At 35.2% G+C, this 17750-nt stretch overlaps 1 protein-coding gene across 1 annotated transcript in view; it reads left to right on the top strand.

Annotated features, from left to right (window-relative positions):
* Positions 1–17750, top strand: part of SCAMP1 (secretory carrier membrane protein 1) — a 98516-nt gene that overhangs the window by 59082 nt on the left and 21684 nt on the right. The window contains exon 7 of the mRNA XM_024755663.1: positions 16325–16426. Coding sequence (XP_024611431.1) covers positions 16325–16426 — 102 coding nt within the window. The remainder of the gene's footprint in view (positions 1–16324; positions 16427–17750) is intronic.

Below are 17750 nucleotides of genomic sequence, written 5' to 3' on the forward strand. Positions count from 1 at the left end.
CCCACTACTGGGTGTATACCTTGAGAAAACCATAATTCAAAAATGACACATGCACCCCAGTGTTCACTGCAGCAGTATTTACAATAGCTGGGTCATGGAAGCAACCTAAATGCCCATCGACAGATGAATGGATAAAGAAGATGTGGTACATATATACAATGGAATATTACTCAGCCATGAAAAGGAACGAAATTGGGTCATTTTTGAGACGTGGGTGGATCTAGAGAGTGTCATACAGAGTGAAGTAAGTCAGAAAGAGAAAAGCAAATATCATATATTAATGCATATATGTGGAACGTATAAAAATGGTACAGATGATCTGGTTTGCAGGGCAGAAATTGAGATACAGATGTAAAGAACAAACGTATGGACACCAAAGGGGGAAAGTGGCGGGGGGGGTGGGGGTGGTGGTGTGATTAATTGGGTGATTGGGATTGACATGTATACACTGACACGTATACACTGTAAGAACCTGCTGTGTATAAAAAAAAAAGTTGACTGAAATGATATTTGTATTTCTGTACATGGTTATGTGCCGGTGATCAATGGGAAGAAATATACAAAAATACAGCTAATAAAGAGAGTTGTAAAAAAAAATGTGTGATAATCTAGTCTTTTAAGTGGAGTTTTTGTGTATTTATGTTTGATGTAATTACACTTATGTAATTACATTAAAATTTTATGTAATTTGGTTACATTTTTGTTTATCTTTAATGATGTACATGGATATATATCTAATATTTATAGCTACTACTTACCAAAGAAAACATATCTGTTAAATACCTTTTTCTTTCTTTACCTTTTAGATTAATAAAGTATTATTCTATTTTTCATCTATTCTTTTATCATTTTCTCTTATTATAGGTCTACAGACAATGAATTCCCTCAAATTTTGTTTGAAAACATTTTCAGTTCACCTTCATTTTTTAGCTTGACTGAGGTATAACTGAAAAAATTGTAATATATGTAAGGTATGCAACATGGTGCTTTGATATTCATACACATTGTGAGAGCATTACCACAATTGAGTTAACACATCCATCACCTCACATATTTACCTTTTCTTTCCTTACAATGTAGTCTTCTAGCAAATTTCAGTGATAGAATACAGTATTATCAACTATAGTCACTAGGTTCTACATTAGATACTTAGACCATATTCATCTTAAAAGTTTGTATCCTTTTACCAACTTCTCCCCATTTACTCCAGTCCCTGGTAATCACCATTCTACTCTGTGTTTCTATGAGTTCTACTTTGTTTTTAAAAAATTCTGCATATAAGTGATACCATGAACTATTTATCTTTCTCTGTCTGGCTTACTTCACTTAGTTTAGTAAGGTTCATTCATGTTGTTGGAAATGGTAGGATTTCCTTCTTTTTTAAGGCTGAATAATATTCCATTTTATTTATATACACACTATATATATATACACACACACACACACTACACTTCCTTTATCCATTCTTGCATCAGTGGACACTTAGGTTGTTTCCATACCTTGGCTGTTATGAACAATGCTGCAATGAAAATGGGATTACAAATATCTCTTCCAGATAATGATTTCATTTCCTTCAGATAAATACCCAGAAGTGGAATTGCTGGATCATATGGTAGTTCTATTTTTAATTTTTTGAAGAACCTTCATACCCTTTTCCACAGTGGCTGCACCAGTTTACATTTCCATGAAGTGCTCAGGCGTTCCCTTTTCTTGTCTTCCTCACCAACACTTCTTACTTCTTGTCTTTTTGATAGTAGCCATTCTAACAGACATGAGGTGATATCTCATTGTGGTTTTGATTTGCTTTTATCTGATGATTAGCGATGTTAAGCATCTTTTTGTGTATCTGTTGGCCATCTGTATGTCTTCGTTTGAGAAATATCTATTCAGATTTTCTGCCCACTTTTTAATTGGATTGTTAGGGGGTTTTTTGGTATTGAGTTGTATGAGATTTTTAATATATTTTGGATATTAACCCCTTATTATTATATGATTTGCAAATATTTTCTCCCATTTGGTAGATTTCATTTTGTTGACGATTTCTTGTGCTGTACAGAACTTTTTTTTTTTAAGATTTTTTTTAAAGGTCAGGTCTTTTATTTACTTATTTTTGGCTGCGTTGCTGCGCGCGGGCTCTCTAGTTGAGGTGAGTGGGGGCTACTCTTTGTTTGCAGTGTGTGAGCTTCTCATTGCGGTGGCTTCTCTTGTTGAGTAGCATGGGCTCTAGGTGCACGGGCTTCAGTAGTTGTGGCACATGGGCTCAGTAGTAGTAGCTTGCAGGCTCTAGAGTGCAGGCTCAGTAGGTGTGTCGCACGGGCTTAGTTGCTCCATGGTATGTGGGATCTTCCTGGACCAGGGAGCGAACCTGTGTTCCCTGTATTGGCAGGCAGATTCTTAACCACTGCCTCACCAGGGAAGTCCTGAGAAGCTTTTTTATTTGATGTAGTTCTACTTGTTGATTTTTGCTTTTGGTGTCTAGTCCAAAAAATCATTGCCAAGACTGATGTTGAGGAGCTTACCACCTATGTTTTCTTCTAGGAGTTTTATCGTTTCAGGTCTTATGGTCATGTTTTTAATCCATTTTGAGTTAATTTTTGTGTATGGTTTAAAATAGTGGTCCAGTTTCATTCTTTTGTATGTGGCTGTCCAGTTTTCCCAGCACCATTTATGGAAAAGACTGTCCTATCCCCCATTAGATATTCTTGGCTCCTTTGTAGAATGTTAATTAACCATATATGTGTGGGTTTATTTCTGGGCTCTCTATTCTGTTCCATTGATCTATGTGTGTGTCTTTGTGCTGGTACCATACTGTTTTGATTACTATAGCTTTGAAATATAGTTTGAAGTCAGGGAGCATGATTCCTCCAGCTTTGTTCTTCTTTCTCAAAGTTGCTTTAGCTACTCAGGATCTATTTAAGTTTCATACAGGTTTTATAATTGTTTGTTCTATTTCTGTGAATCTGAAAAATGCTGTTGGTATTTTGTTAGGAATTGCATTGAGTCTGTAGATTGCCTTGGGTAGTATGGTCATTTTACAATACTAATTCTTCCAATCCGTGAGTGTGGAATATCTTTCCATTTATTTATGTCTTCAGTTTGTTTCATCAGTGTCTTATAGTTTTCACTGTGTAGGTCTTTTACCTCCTTGGCTGAATTTTTTCCTAGGCATTTTATTTTATTTTATTTTTTTGGTGCAATTGTAAATGAGATTTTTTTCTTAATTTCTCTTTCTATTCATTTTTTGTGTATAGAAACACAACAGATATTTGTATATTGATTTTGTGCCCTCTAACTTTACTTAATTTGTTTATTGGTCCTAACAGTCTTTTGGTGGAGACTTTAGGGTTTTCTATGTAAATATCATGTCATCTGCAAATAGTGACTATTTCACTTCTGCCTTTCTGATTTGGATTTTTTTTTCCTTGCCTAATTGCTCTGGGTAGGACTTGCAATACTATATAGAATAAAAGTGGTGAGAGAGGGCATCCCTGTCTTATTCATGATCTTAGAGGAAAAGCTTTTAGCTTCTCACCACTGAGTATGATGTTAGCTGTGGGCTTGTCATATATGACCTTTATTATGTTGAGGTATGTTCCTTGTATATCCTCTTTGTTGAGAGTTTTTATCATCGATGTTGAATTTTTGCAAATGCTTTTTATGCATCTGTTGAGATCATATGATACTCATCCTTCATTTATTTTGTTAATGTGGTGTATCATATTGATTGATTTGTGGATGTGGAACCATCCTTGCATCCGTGGGATAAATCCCACTTAATTGTGTTTTATGATCCATTTCATGTGTTGTTGAATTTGGCTTGCTAACATTTTATTGAAGGTTTTTGCCTCTATGTTCATTATGAACAATGGCTTGTAATTTTCTTTTTTTGTAGTGTACTTGTCTGGTTTTGGCATCAGGGTAATGCTGGCCTTGTAAAATGAGTTTAGAAGTGTTCCCTCCTTTTCTGTGTTTTTTGAAAGAGTTTAAGAAAGATTGTTATTAATTCTTCTTTAAATGTTTGGTAGAATTCACCAATGAAGCCATGTGGTCTTGGAGTTTTGTTTTTGGGAGGTTTTGGTTACCGATTCAGTCTCCTTACTAGTAATCGATCTGTTTAGATTTTCTGTTTCCTCATGATTCAGACTTGGCAGGTTGTATGTTTCTAGGAATTTATCCCAGTATAAACTCATGTATTAAATTCTTAATTTCAGTAGTTTCTTGCACTTTTGCCATGTGTACTTGAACATTTTTTAAAGATTTTATTCTCTTATGAAATTTTGTTAATGTCTTTGTGTGCATACTTCAGTATCTAGAATACTCTGAATTTGTTTTGTATTGTCCATATTTTACTCTTGGTATTTAATCATATGGTGCATCTCTTGGTATACTTAACAAGATTTGATTGAATCTGGATATGGTGAATAAAGAATTGTGGAGGATTCTGATGATGTTCATTTGTTTCAGAGCAAGTTCGCCTTTGCCATGCTTGTCAGCTAGAGTATAAGTCAGGGGTTGAGTTAAGGCTGAGTTGCAGTTTTGTTTAATTTCTGTCTATGTCTGGTTCTGCCCTAGTCATAGAGGTTAACCCTCTAGGTTTTTAATTGAGAACCTGATATGTTCACTTGGGCTCCTCCCTCAGCAAGTCCTGGACTCACACAGTATAGTCCTGTGATCCCTAGAGGGGAGAAGGGAGGGAGGACAGCATCCTGTTAGAGGGTCCATGACATGAAAACTATTTCATAATAACATTAAGATGTTGTTAAGTGTACAGTGGAGTTTTCCAGAGGCTTACATGACTTGCAAAGAGTTTGAATGTAGAAACAGAAAAGAGAATGCAGCTATCTTCTATTAAACCAGACATTAAAGAGGTTTGCAAAAATATAAACTAATGCTACTCTTTTTGCTGTTTTTTTTCCAGTTTTCATGAAAATGTTATTTTATTGTAAGCAATTTATTATCTAAAAAGTTAGTTGAATGCTTTAAATATTTCTCAATTTTAGTTTCTCATTTTGTAAAGCAAGAGCTACAACCCACATAAGCAAATGTTCTTTGAGATGCTCAAAAATAAAGAGGTCCTGAGACCAAAAGTTTCAGAATTGCTGTTCTAATCCTTTTCCCATTAGGGGACACTGCAGAAAAGTCTCCTCTGCTTTCAGAGAATCTGCTTATCTCTTTAGCTTCTGTATTTGGTACATGCCTTGAGAGAAAAGTTGGCTGCATGTTTGGGCCAGTTTTATGCTTCTCACTTCTCACTTCTCATCAGTATTTTGTTACAGTGCATCCTTAGTTTTGTGTCGCGAGTCCTGTGAATCTGTCAAATCTCAGTTGGTTTGTCTGTTCCCTGGAAGCAGCGCCCTCTGCAGGCAGAATCTGAATTTTCAACTTATTGTCTTGCATTCAGCAAAAATGAATTGAGGCCATAGAAAGTCAGCTTACATTTCTGTAGTTCTCTTCCACTCCAGAATCATGATCTCTCTATTCCTGGATGCTTCAGCAGATTTAAGCAGATTTTTTTTTTTTTCCCCATTTTATCCTGCTGTTCTAGTTGCTCTTGGCAGGGATGTGTTTGACACCAGCTTTTCTGTCATATTAAGAACTGTAAAAATAAAATTAATTTATTTGGTGCTTAGCATTTCCGTCTCTGCTTACATTGCTAATCTGTTCTTGCATACTGTCTAGTTTATCCATTAGAACCTGTAGCGTATTAATCATAGTTGTACATTCCTGATCTGGTAATTCCAACATCCTAGTCATATCTGACTGTGGTTCTGATGCTTGCTCTATCTCTTCAGACTGTTTTCTGCATTTTAGTATGTCTTGTAATTTTTACTTGATAGCTGGACATGATGTACTAGGTAAAAGGAACTGCTGTAAATAGACCTTTGGTCATGTGATGGTAAGGTGTGGGGGAGGGGAAGCGTTCTGTAGGCCTGTGATTAGGTCTCAGTCTTTCAGTTAGCTTGAGCCTCTGGACTGTGAACTGCACCAGTGCTTCTCAGTCCTTCCTTCTCCTCAGGTGGGACAGGCTGGCCTACAGTGGGCTGGAGTTGGGTATTTCTGTTTCCTCATGTAAGTTAGGCTCTAATGAAACCTCAGCAGGTTGGGCTGTGGTTAATTAGTTTCTCCTGAGGGCAGTCCTTGTTAAGAACAGAGTGCTCTAGAGTATTTGCAGATGGTTCCGTTTCCCCACCTCCTCGCGGAAGCATGAGGGGATTTTTTCCTCTAAAGAATTCACTCTGAGAACCAGATTGAGCTGCTGTTGGTAAAATTCACAAATGTGTGGGATTCCCCATATGACTAGGTCTCCCTGGAGTTTTTAACTCTTCAGAGTTGTCCACTCTGAGCCTCTTGTCAATTACAGTTCAGAATTCCTCCCCTGGCAATGGTTGCTGCAGAGGTTTCTGCTTATGGGTTTTTGCTCTAATAACTTTTGATTCTCTGTATTCATCTATCTGTCTCCCAGTTTTGGGGTTGCAGTTTGCCCTCTGGCTTCACTTCTCTTTCAGATCTAAGAAGAGTTGTTGACTTTTCAGTTTGTTCAGCTTTTTACTTGTAGTTAGGATGGTTTGCTACTTCTAAGCTTCTTCCAGGTATACTTTTTCTTTTTTAAGATTTATTTATTTATTTATTTAATTTTTGGCTGCGTTGGGTCTCTTAGTTGCGGCATGCAGGATCTTTCATTGTGGTGCACAGGCTCATCATTGCAGTGCGCAGGCTTCTCTCTAGTTGTGGTGTGCGGGCTCCAGAGCGCATGGGCTCTGTAGTTTGTGGCATGCAGGCTCTCTAGTTGAGGCGTGCAAGCTCAGTAGTTGTGGTGCGCGGGCTTAGTTTTCCCGTGGCATTGTGGGATCTTAGTTCCCTGACCAGGGATCGAACCTGCATCCCCTGCATTATAAGGTGTATTCTTTACCACTGGATCACCAGGGAAGTCCCTCAGGTATACTTTTTAAAAGTAAGCTATCTCTGGGCAGTAGACAGTATATTTTTGGTCCTGTTCCTTTAGAACATACTTAGTATCTGTAGGGATATTACACCTTTTATGTTGGAATATTTTGCTAATTGAAATTAAAAATTAAATATAATTAAACTGTAACACTATTTTAACATCTTGAAAAGTGTTATACTAGTGTATGAACCAGAAAGTCAATCAGATTTTTTCTGTAAAAAGATACTTTATATTTGATTTTAAGTGTAAAAACATCCAAAGCTCAGGAATTGATATTAGTTCATTTTTATGTTGTTTAAATAGTCTTTCAAGTTAGTTTAATGTACGTTAAAATACCGCCTTTTGTAATTAACTTGACTCTTTTTCATCCTGTTTGTATAACCAGAAAAAGAGAATTTTTCTTTTTTGATTCCAAAGTGAAGTCTCATATTAAATTTATCTTAAGGAAGGGTAATATTCTTTCTATACCTGCAAGAGGAACCTACTGCTTAGTTTCTTACATGTGTATATAAATATATAGTGCTTTAGAGTCCACAAGTCTTGTTCAGTACTTTATATTGTTTAATGTTTAGAATCTTTCTAGTGGATCATTAGTTGCTGAGATTTTCACCTAGGCCTTCAGACTGGAAATTTAGGGCTCCTGTTTTCCTTTCTACTTTATTATGTTTACATTATTGTTTAATTTTCAGAGAATCTAGGTAACTTAATATCTCTGTTCAGTGGGGTAATTAATTTTAGAATACAGTTGAACCTTGAACAAATGGGTTTGAACTGCCTGGGTCCACTTATACGTGGATTTTATTCAATAAATACTACTACAGTACTACATGGTCCATAGTTGGTTGAATATGTGGATGTGGAACCTTGGATACAGAGGGCTGACTGTAAAGTTCTATACGGATTTTCGACTGGGGTGGGGGTGGGGTCCGTACCTAACCCGTTGTTCAAAGGTCGGCTATATTTACTGGCAATGTTTATTTCTTGAATGGTTCTTTAACCACAGTAGTTAAGAGCTTACTATTCATTACAAAGTTCTGTACCAGCTGGGTGTTGAGAGTGAGGAGAAGGAAAATGGTCTGTTAAGTTTTATGTGGCTTATTTTATAGTAGTTTTTCTAGTGTGATGAAAGGACCCTTGATATTCTCCTTGCAGAGAGCTTAAGGTTCTCCCTTTTCTAACTGTATATCTGTGTAAAGCTGATTTTCTTAATTTTCAACCATAATAATATAGAATAGATTGAGGGTAGAAGCTGATATGAAAATCCATAGAGAATGTAGCAGTGCTGGGGATTTAAAAACTCTGAAACTGACACCTCCTTCTGTGTACACTTGAAAGAATGTATATTCTGCTTTGGTTGGATGAAATGTTCTGTTAATATCAGTGTGGTCAAAATGGTTGATAGTGTTGTTCAGGTCTTCTGTATTCATACTGATTTTTGTCTGCTTGTTTTGTCAGTTCCTGAGAATTGACAAAATGTTGAAATGTCCAACTTTAATTATGGATTTTTCTCTTCTTTTAGTTTTATCTTCATGGACAGTCTTGTTAAGTAGATATATATTTATGATCTGTTTTCTTTGTGCTTTGAATTCTTTATCATTATATAGTTTCCTTCATTATCCCTGGTATAATAATCCTTTTTTGTCATCTATTTTATCTGATATTATGACAACTATTCCAGCTTTCTTTTAATTTATGTTTGCATATTATATCTTTTTCTATTCTTTTACCTTTAACCTACTAATGTTTTTATATTTATAGTGACTTTTTTTGGTAGGCAATCTTTATTTGGGTCTTGCTTTTGCATCCAAGTTGGCAGTCTATCTATATTAATTGTGCGTTTATGCCATTTACATTTATTGATCTGATTAGAATCTTTTTACAAGCTATTTTCTATTAGTTCCAACTGTTGTTTCTTTTTTATTCCTTTTTGTCTACTTCTGGATCAATTGAGTATTTGTAAATAATTTTATGTCTTCATTATTTCTACCTCTTATCAAAATCTTTTTTAGTGATGCCTGAGTTTTTATAGTATACATTTTTAATTAGTCTTGGTCTGTGTCCAAATTATAATATTCCTATTCATGTGTACTGTAAGGACCTCCCAAAAGATTACTCCCATTTTCTTCCCCAATTCTTTGTGCTATTTTTGTTAGGTATTTTATTTTTACATACACTAGAAATACACAATGCATTGCAATTACTTTTGCTTCAGACAGTTGTCTCTTGTAAAAATTAAAAATAGAGAGAAATGAATTTTATAATGGACTTCATTAAAGCCATTTCAGCACTTTTCATTTTTTTGTTTAGACCCATGTTTCTGTCTCATATCATAATTGTTTTGCCAGAAGAATTTTGTTAAATATTTCTTTTAGTACAAGTCTGCTGGTAACCAGTCCTTTAGTTTTACATTTTAATTTATTATTTATTTATTTATTTTTTGCCGTACGCAGGCCTCTCACTGTTGTGGCCTCTCCCGTTGCAGAGCACAGGCTCCGGATGCGCAGGCTCAGTGGCCATGGCTCACGGGCCCAGCCGCTCTGCGGCATGTGGGATCTTCCCGGACCGGGGCACGAACCTGTGTCCCCTGCATCAGCAGGCGGACTCTCAACTACTATGCCACCAGGGAAGCCCTAGTTTTTCATTTTTGAAAGATATTTTTACTGGGTATAAAATTCTGAGTTCAGTGTTTTTTGTTTTCTTTCCGTATTTTAAACACATCACTTTGATGTATTCTGGCTTGCAGAGCTTTTGATGAGATGTCTATTTTTAAAGTTTTTTTTCTCTTTCTGCTTTCAAGATTTTTTCCTTATTTCTGATTTTGGGCATTTTGATTATGATGTGCATGTTTGTGTGTTCGTTTGTGTGTGTTTTGGTGTGTATCTTTAGTGTTCTCTAATTTTCTTGGATTTGTCATTTGGAGTATCTAGTTAATTTTGGAAAATTCTCAGTCATTATCTGTTCAGGTAATTCTTCTGCCACTTCTTTTTTTTTTCTGGAATTCCTGTTATATGTGTGTCAGACTGCTTGATATTGTCCTTCAGCTCTTAGATACTCTGTTCTTGTTTTGTCCACTCTTTTTTAATCCTTGCATTTCAGTTTGTATAGTTTCTATCTTCAAGTTCACCCTCAGCTGTATTGAGTGTATTGATGAGCTTGTCCAAGGTATTCTTCATGTCTATTACCATGGTTTTCATTTCTACCATAGTCATTTGGTTATTTTCTATAGCTTACTTATATGCTGAGAGTCCTCTTCATTCATGGTATCTACCTTTTTGACTGGAGTCTTGAACATATTAATCATAGTTATTTTAAATTTCTTATTTAAAATAAGAGTGCTAGATACCTCAAAACTCAAGCTGTATTATTGTTCAGTATTCTTTGTTGACAGAAGTGTCTTAGAGGCATATTTGTAGGAAAAAAATATATGTTCTTAAGTTTTCTCTTTGATAAGAGCCTTGTGTAATATGAAAACAGTTTAATTGTGACCTAGAGTCTAACCAATGTTAACTTCTATTTTGCTTTAAATTTATTAGTTTTGCTGTTCAAAGGTAATTTGAAAATGGTTGGCTATTGGCTGAGTTTAGCTGTTTAATGCTTTCTAAATTGAATGGCAATTCAACTGTGAGATTTTAGTTGTCACTCAAGAAAATCTTTGACTAATAAGTAAAAGTTTTAGTAAATTTTAGTCCTTATTTTCTTATTAGCTGCAAAACATTATTCTTTCTATTGTATCCTCCCTGACTTTTTCTAAAAGGAAGCATTTTAAAGAACCTAAATTATTACAAATGAAAAAATTTATAATCTTCTCATATAAGAAAGACTGAGCATTTGAGATTAATTTAATATAGATAGTGATATTCTATTGATTGATGATTAGCTTTCTTGAACAAGATGGAATTAAAATAATATCCTAGAGATAGTTTTATCACATGGTTAAAAACATCAGGATACACAGAGAGGTCTCAGCATTTCTGTTACTAGCTCTGTTTTTGGATCATTTAACCTCTCTAAATCTGTTTATTCATCAGTAAAATGGAGCCAATATTAGTGTCTACCTCATGGGGGTAATGTAAGCATTAAATGGGTAATGCACGTGTTTGCCATGGTTCCTGGCACGTAATGTTGAACAAATGTTAGCTGATATTGCAAAATAGGGAGTCAGTTAAGTATAGAAGATCCAAAGCTTGAATGCAGGTTGTGGACTAGGTTAAAAATTGTCCAAGTTTAAAATTTTATTACATACAAACTTTTTATTATGCCCCCTGCTTTTAGCAGAACACAAATAGAAAGAAAAAGTCTAGGGTCCCTTCCATCCCAGTTCTATGCATTTTAGTTTAGGCTAGTGAGTGTTCTTAATAGATTTTATATCACAGACTCCACTGTGAATCTGAAATTTGTGATTCCTCTTCCTAAAAAGATACAGACATGCAAAATATTATGCACAATTTGGGTGGATTTGTGGTGCTGCCTTTCAAAGCCTACTTATGGAACCCTGTTCTTGGAGAAAGAATTGATTTTGGCACAAAAGCATTAGGGGGAGAATGAGGCTGGTTTAGATAGCCTTGCATCTCAAAGTGACTAAGACAAGGAAAGCAGCTGTATTTCTTAGGTTCCTTTTTATTCTATTGCCTTTACATCATCTTCATCATCAGGAATTTCATGTATTACTTGATTCTGGTAGTAATGAAGTTACCAACCATGTCCCAGAAATTTTCAAGATTTTATCAGAAGCTAAATGTCACTTCTGTAAGCAGAATATTACTTCTGTGAGCAAAATTGTTTGCAGTGCAGTACTGTACTGGTGTAAGAGAGGTGCCAACAAGTAACATTTATTGATTGTTTCCTATGTGCCTGTACATCCCCCACTAAGCACTTTACATGTATTATTTCATCCATATAAAGGTAGATTCCACTGTTGTTCTTATTTTGCAAATAGAAAATCTCAGATTTAGGCCTAAATTTTCTTTGAAGTTACACAACTTTAACTGGAAGAGTCTGGATTCAAACTCAAATCTTTCTCTAAAGCTACATGCTGTTAACTACTATGCTGAGTTACCAAAGGTAAAACGTTTAGTACTTTAGTTAAGTTGTACCCATTTATTGTAGTTAAATGTAAAATTTCTGTTCTCCCTTTTAAAATAATGAAATACTTTGTCTTCCCTGATTCCTCAAACTGTAGTTGTGATTAATCTCTGTTATTGATATGTACTGTGAAATAAAAGATTTATGTGTTCTTAATACAGTTTTTCTGAGATTTTAAATAATAATTTAGGGAAGGACATTTTTATGAAGGGTGTACTATAACTTGTCAGTATGTTATTTGAAGACAATTAAACCAAAAACAACTGGCTTATTTGAGATTAAGTTTTCCAATAGGCTTTGATCTGGAAGAGCCAGGATGGCAAGCAATAGGAAGCTTTTATTATTTAGTTATCTATTCTGATGAAGAAATTGGTTACATAGTTGGACCTGTTATGAATAAATATTCAAAATACCACAAGTACTTCACTGTAAACTGAGGTGGATTACAAGTTAAAACTACTTAGCTTAAATCAATTGATAGTGTTTTTCTAACTGTAGTTCTACTCTTTCTTCTTTGGGTTAAAATGGCTCTGTACAAGCTGGGTTGTTTAAACAGTCGGCTTCGTAACCTCTTTCTATATACAAGACCCATCGCCTTTGCTTTGGGATGCCAATAGACATTGTCTACACCCGCAATGATGTTTTTTCTTCTGGACCTTTTCTGATTCTGGCTCTGGTACAGCCCTCCACTTGAGGGGTGGGGAGTGGTTATCTGGCCCTGTAAGAGCTTCGCAGCCTTACCTGGCTCTTAAAGCAACTCAAATGAACTTGAAATTCATGTGATGATTGTATTGTTTAAGTTTACACTTTACAGAGTTTTCTACTATTTAGTATACGGGAAATTATTTATACTTAATGTGCTTTCTAGCACTATGACTACCTCAGTTTTTTGCGTATGTCTTTAATAAATTTTAGCCTTTCGGCAGGGAATTGCAACCTGGTATTGTAAAATCGTTTTCACAGGGGAGTCAGATTCACTTTTTTATATTGTTTTGATGTGAAGAACTATATTTTCAGTGACTGCCTGTATAGTTAAAAACAAAGTAACCTTTTAAAAATTTGAATTTGATTTTACATTTGTAATAATTTGGATAGATTAGATAGAGGAAGATTTGTGCACTCTTGTAAGAGTCCAGATAGTTGAGTAAGTGCTGGCACATGGAGTTTAAATTTCAGAGAAAGTTGAAATATTTTTAAAATAATCATTTATATTAGCATGGTAAATGTACACAAAATGAATTTTACTGTCTTCTTGTCCAGAAACAGGAAAGTTGGTTGATAAAATGAGGCAAACAGAGTCTATCGAGAAAGATATTTAGCCTCCTTCAGTAGTAAAAGTAGAAAAAATGAGTTTTAAGGACTCCAAGGTTTCCATTTCATCAACTTAGTATACTAGCTGTGCTTTTATAGGTACTAACTATACCTATAAAAGAGGAAGGCGAACCAATTTTTACATTCCTCCATTTGTATTTGTTTTAGAGGTAGTTCCTTTTTAGTAGGACAGCTTAAGTTTTAAAACATATTCTGTACCTTGTAATAGATTTCTTAGAGGTGGTTGTTAGGCAGTTTCAGCTTCTAGACTATATCTGTGAGCTTGGAACTAAGTAGAAAGATCCCTCTTCGGTAACTGAAATAGCTGTTATGAAGCCTTTAGAATTAGTCTATTTATGAAGCCCTTTTTCAGAGAATATATTACATATATAATTTTAACCACTCTGATATTCTGGTTTCTTGGTACATAGATAATAAAGCAAGATAATAATTAACAAGAAAAAAGAAAATATGTATGAGCCATGCTCACATAAACAAATGATAGATAAATGAAGTGGAAGGGACAAATCTTCTCTAATGAAGACTTCCAAAAATGTGTTTTGGGGTTGGAATAGTCACTAGGATGAGCAGGAATGGAGTAAACTTAGGACATTTGAAAATCTTGCCAAACAGATCAAATTCAACAGTATGTTTAAAGATACTGTGTCATGATCAAGTGGGTACAGCTTATTCTTGGAATTCAAGGTTGGTTTAATATTAGAAAATTAGTTATTGTAATTCACCATATTACAAACTAAAATAGAAAAACCATATGATCATCTTAATTGATGCAGAAAAAGCATCTGACAAAATCTAACAACAATCACTTTCATGATAAAAACACTCAATAAACTGGGAATAAAAGGTAACTTTCTCAACTTGATGAAGGGTATCTATGAAAAACTGTAACAGCTAACATCATACTTAATGGTGAAAGACTGAAAGGGGTTTCTGCTTAAGATCAAGGACAAGATAAGGATGTTCATTCTCACCACTTATATTCAAATTGAAATGGAAGCTCTAGCCAGTATAAACAGGCTGGAAAACCAAGTAAGAGGCATCAAATTAGAAAGGAAAAAGTAAAACTGTCTTTATTCACAGAGTACATAATCATCTATGCAGAAAATATAAATGGAGAGATATACCTTGTTAATGGATTGGAAGACCCAACATTATGATGATGTGAATTCTCTCAAAATGGACCTATAGATGCGATGCAATCCCAATAAAAATCCCTGCATGTTGTTTTATAGAAATGAACAAGGTGATTCTAAAATGTGTATAGAAATGTAATAGTCTAGAATAGCCAAAACAACTTCAAAAAAGGGCAACAAAGTTGGAAGATTAACACTACAAATTTGAAGACTTACTAGAAAACCCAGGTAATCGTATTGACATAAACGTTGACATATAGAACAATGAGACAGGATAGAGCGTCCAGAAATAAATGCACCCATATATAGATTACTGATTTTTTTTAGAAAGGTACAAAGGTAATGCAGTATAGAAAGGACAGTCTTTTTAAGAAATTATGCTGGAATAATTGCATATCTGTATGCAAAAAAGAACTTTAATCCATACCTCATACTATATTTTAAAAATTAACTAAAAAAGGGACATAGACTTAAATGTAAAACCAAAAAAATATAAAACTTCTGGAGAAAGACAAGAAAAAAAACTGTGTCCTTGTCTTTGGCACAGATTTCTTAGATACAGCAATAAAATCAAGATCCATAAAGGAACAAATTGGTAAGTTTTGTCTTTTTACGAACTCCAATTTTTGTTCTTTAAAAGACACTCTTGGGATTTCCCTGGTGGTGCAGTGGTTAAGAATCTGCCTGCCAATGAAGGGGACACGGGTTTGAGCCCTGGTCTGGGAAGATCCCACATGCTGCGGAGCAACTAAGCCCCACGCACCACAACTACTGAGCCTGCGCTCTAGAGCCTGCGTGCCACAACTACTGAAGCCCGCATGCCACAACTACTGAAGCCCATGCGCCTAGAGTCCACACTCCACAACGAGAGAAGCCACTGCAATGAGAAGCCCATGCACTGCAATGAAGAGTAGCCCCTACTCGCCGCAACTAGAGAAAGCCTGCACGCAACAACGAAGACCCAACACAGCCAAAAATAAAATTAATTCATTAAAAAAAAATGTTAAACTTGTATCTGTGTGTTCTAGCCATTCCACTTCTAGGTAGTTACCCAGGAGAAAAAGAAATACATGTTCATATGTAGACATATGCATGAATGTCCATGGCAGCTTTATTTATAGAAGTAAAAAACTAGAAACAATCTAACTGATCATCAACAGGTGAATGAATAAACAAACTGTGGTGGTACTATACAATGGAATACTACTCAGCAATGAAAAAGAATGGACTTTTGTTACATGCAGCAACGTGAGTGAATCTGAAAATGTGCTGAATGAAAGAAGGCAGACAAGAAGAAAGTGTAGACTGTATGATCCCATTTAAATAAAACTCTGAAATACGAAACTATAGTGACTGAAAACAGTGGGTGGGGAGGGAGGGATTAACCAGGAACACAAGGAAAAATTTGGAATATGTTCACTATTTTGATTAGAGAAGGTTCATAGTTATATACTTATGTCAAACCTTACCGAATTGTATATTTTAAATACTTGCAGTTTATTGTATGTTAATTATAATTCAGTGAAGCTATTTGATAAAAAATGAAAACAAAATAATTTTTCTTTTGCCAAGATGTTTTGTGGTGCAGTTGGAAATTGAAAGGACAAAGTGAGGCTGGAATAATAATAACAAGATGGTCTAGTATTTGGATAAATGGTTCACATACATTATTATGTTATTATTTTAATTTCAAGTCTCAGGTAGTTGCCACTGGTTTTTAAAAATATTTTTTAATGTTTGAATGTCAGTCTACAAGTGAATGTAAAGGCATTGAGAACAATGACATTTTCCCCTTTCTTTTTCTCCCTACTCTCTTTCTTTTTAAAAACAGGAGTGACAGTTCATTCAGATTCTTTGTATTCTTTTTCGTCTATATTTGTCAGTTTGCTGTACATGTACTCCAGGCTGCAGGATTTCATAATTGGGGTAACTGGTAAGTCATTTACTTTAATTACTCTAGTTATAATCTGTTCATCTAGTATCTTAATATAATTTTTGGATTCCTAAAAATATTTGACATAGAAAAACCAGATTAGCAAAAGTATACAAATAATAAAAAATGCAATTTAAAAGTTTCTTAAGGAATAACCTTTGAAGGAATTTAAGAAAAGGCTACCTGTTATGTGTAAAGCGCTATTTTAGGTATGCAAACATATATTTTCATACACACACAAATGCATGTGTGCACACATACACACACATCTTTGAAAAGTGGAGTCACTGCATGCACATATATGGATATATCTTTAAACAAATAGAATCGTTCTTAGCCTGGCAAAATGCTCACTCAGTGGGGGACCCTCAGAAACTGAGACTATTTGGACACAGGTTAGAAGGTCATAGATTTATATCTCTCTTCAGACACTCTGGAGCAAACATTTCCTTGAGTGAAGTGGTGCATAGAAGAGTACCTATGTATAAAATCATCCCTCCCTCTCTTCTTTCTCTTACAACCATTGAGTACAGTTGAATTTTTATAAGCTAAAAGCACGTGTGAGGCAACTTTGCTGCGCTACGTACATAAACTGAAACGATCATGTAACTAGAGTGTATTTGAAGACTTACATTTAGTATGCTACTACTGAATTAGAGTAGCCACTGAAAGTCAGACAACTGTTGATAGCTTTGCAGATCTAACGGGCATATATACATGCAGAGAATTTATTTGGGTATTTTAAATCAGTTCTAGGAAAGAGTAACATTCATTATGATTTTAAAAAGTGTTTACTCTTCAGCATTTGAGAGAAAGGAAATGTTTTAAATGTTTAATTTAAAAAATACACTGCTTATGTTAACAGCATTTTTGTATTCTAGTGAAACCTAAATAATTTCTTTTGCTTTTTTTTTTTTTTTAAATAAATTTATTTATTTTTGGCTGCATTGGGTCTTCATTGCTGTGCACAGGCTTTCTCTAGTTGCGGTGAGCGGGGTCTGCTCTTCATTCCGGTGCATGGGCTTCTCATTGCGGTGGCTTCTCTTGTTCTGGAGCACGGGCTCTAGGCGCGTGGGCTTCAGTAGTTGTAGCCCGTGGGCTCAGTAGTTGTGGCTTGCAGGCTCTAGAGCGCAGGCTCAGTATTTGTGGCGCACAGGCTTAGTTGCTCCGCGGCATGTGGGATCTTCCCAGACCAGGGCTCTAACCCGTGTCCCCTGCATTGGCAGGTGGATTCTGAACCACTGCACCACCAGGGAAGCCCTTCTTTTGCTTTTTAGAACAGACTTAGAAAAAAGTGTTAAAATTGAGCACAGCAGCCTGTGAG

Source organism: Neophocaena asiaeorientalis, unplaced genomic scaffold, assembly GCF_003031525.2.
Source record: "Neophocaena asiaeorientalis asiaeorientalis breed wild unplaced genomic scaffold, Neophocaena_asiaeorientalis_V1.1 scaffold37, whole genome shotgun sequence".
Classification (NCBI taxonomy): Eukaryota; Metazoa; Chordata; class Mammalia; order Artiodactyla; family Phocoenidae; genus Neophocaena; species Neophocaena asiaeorientalis.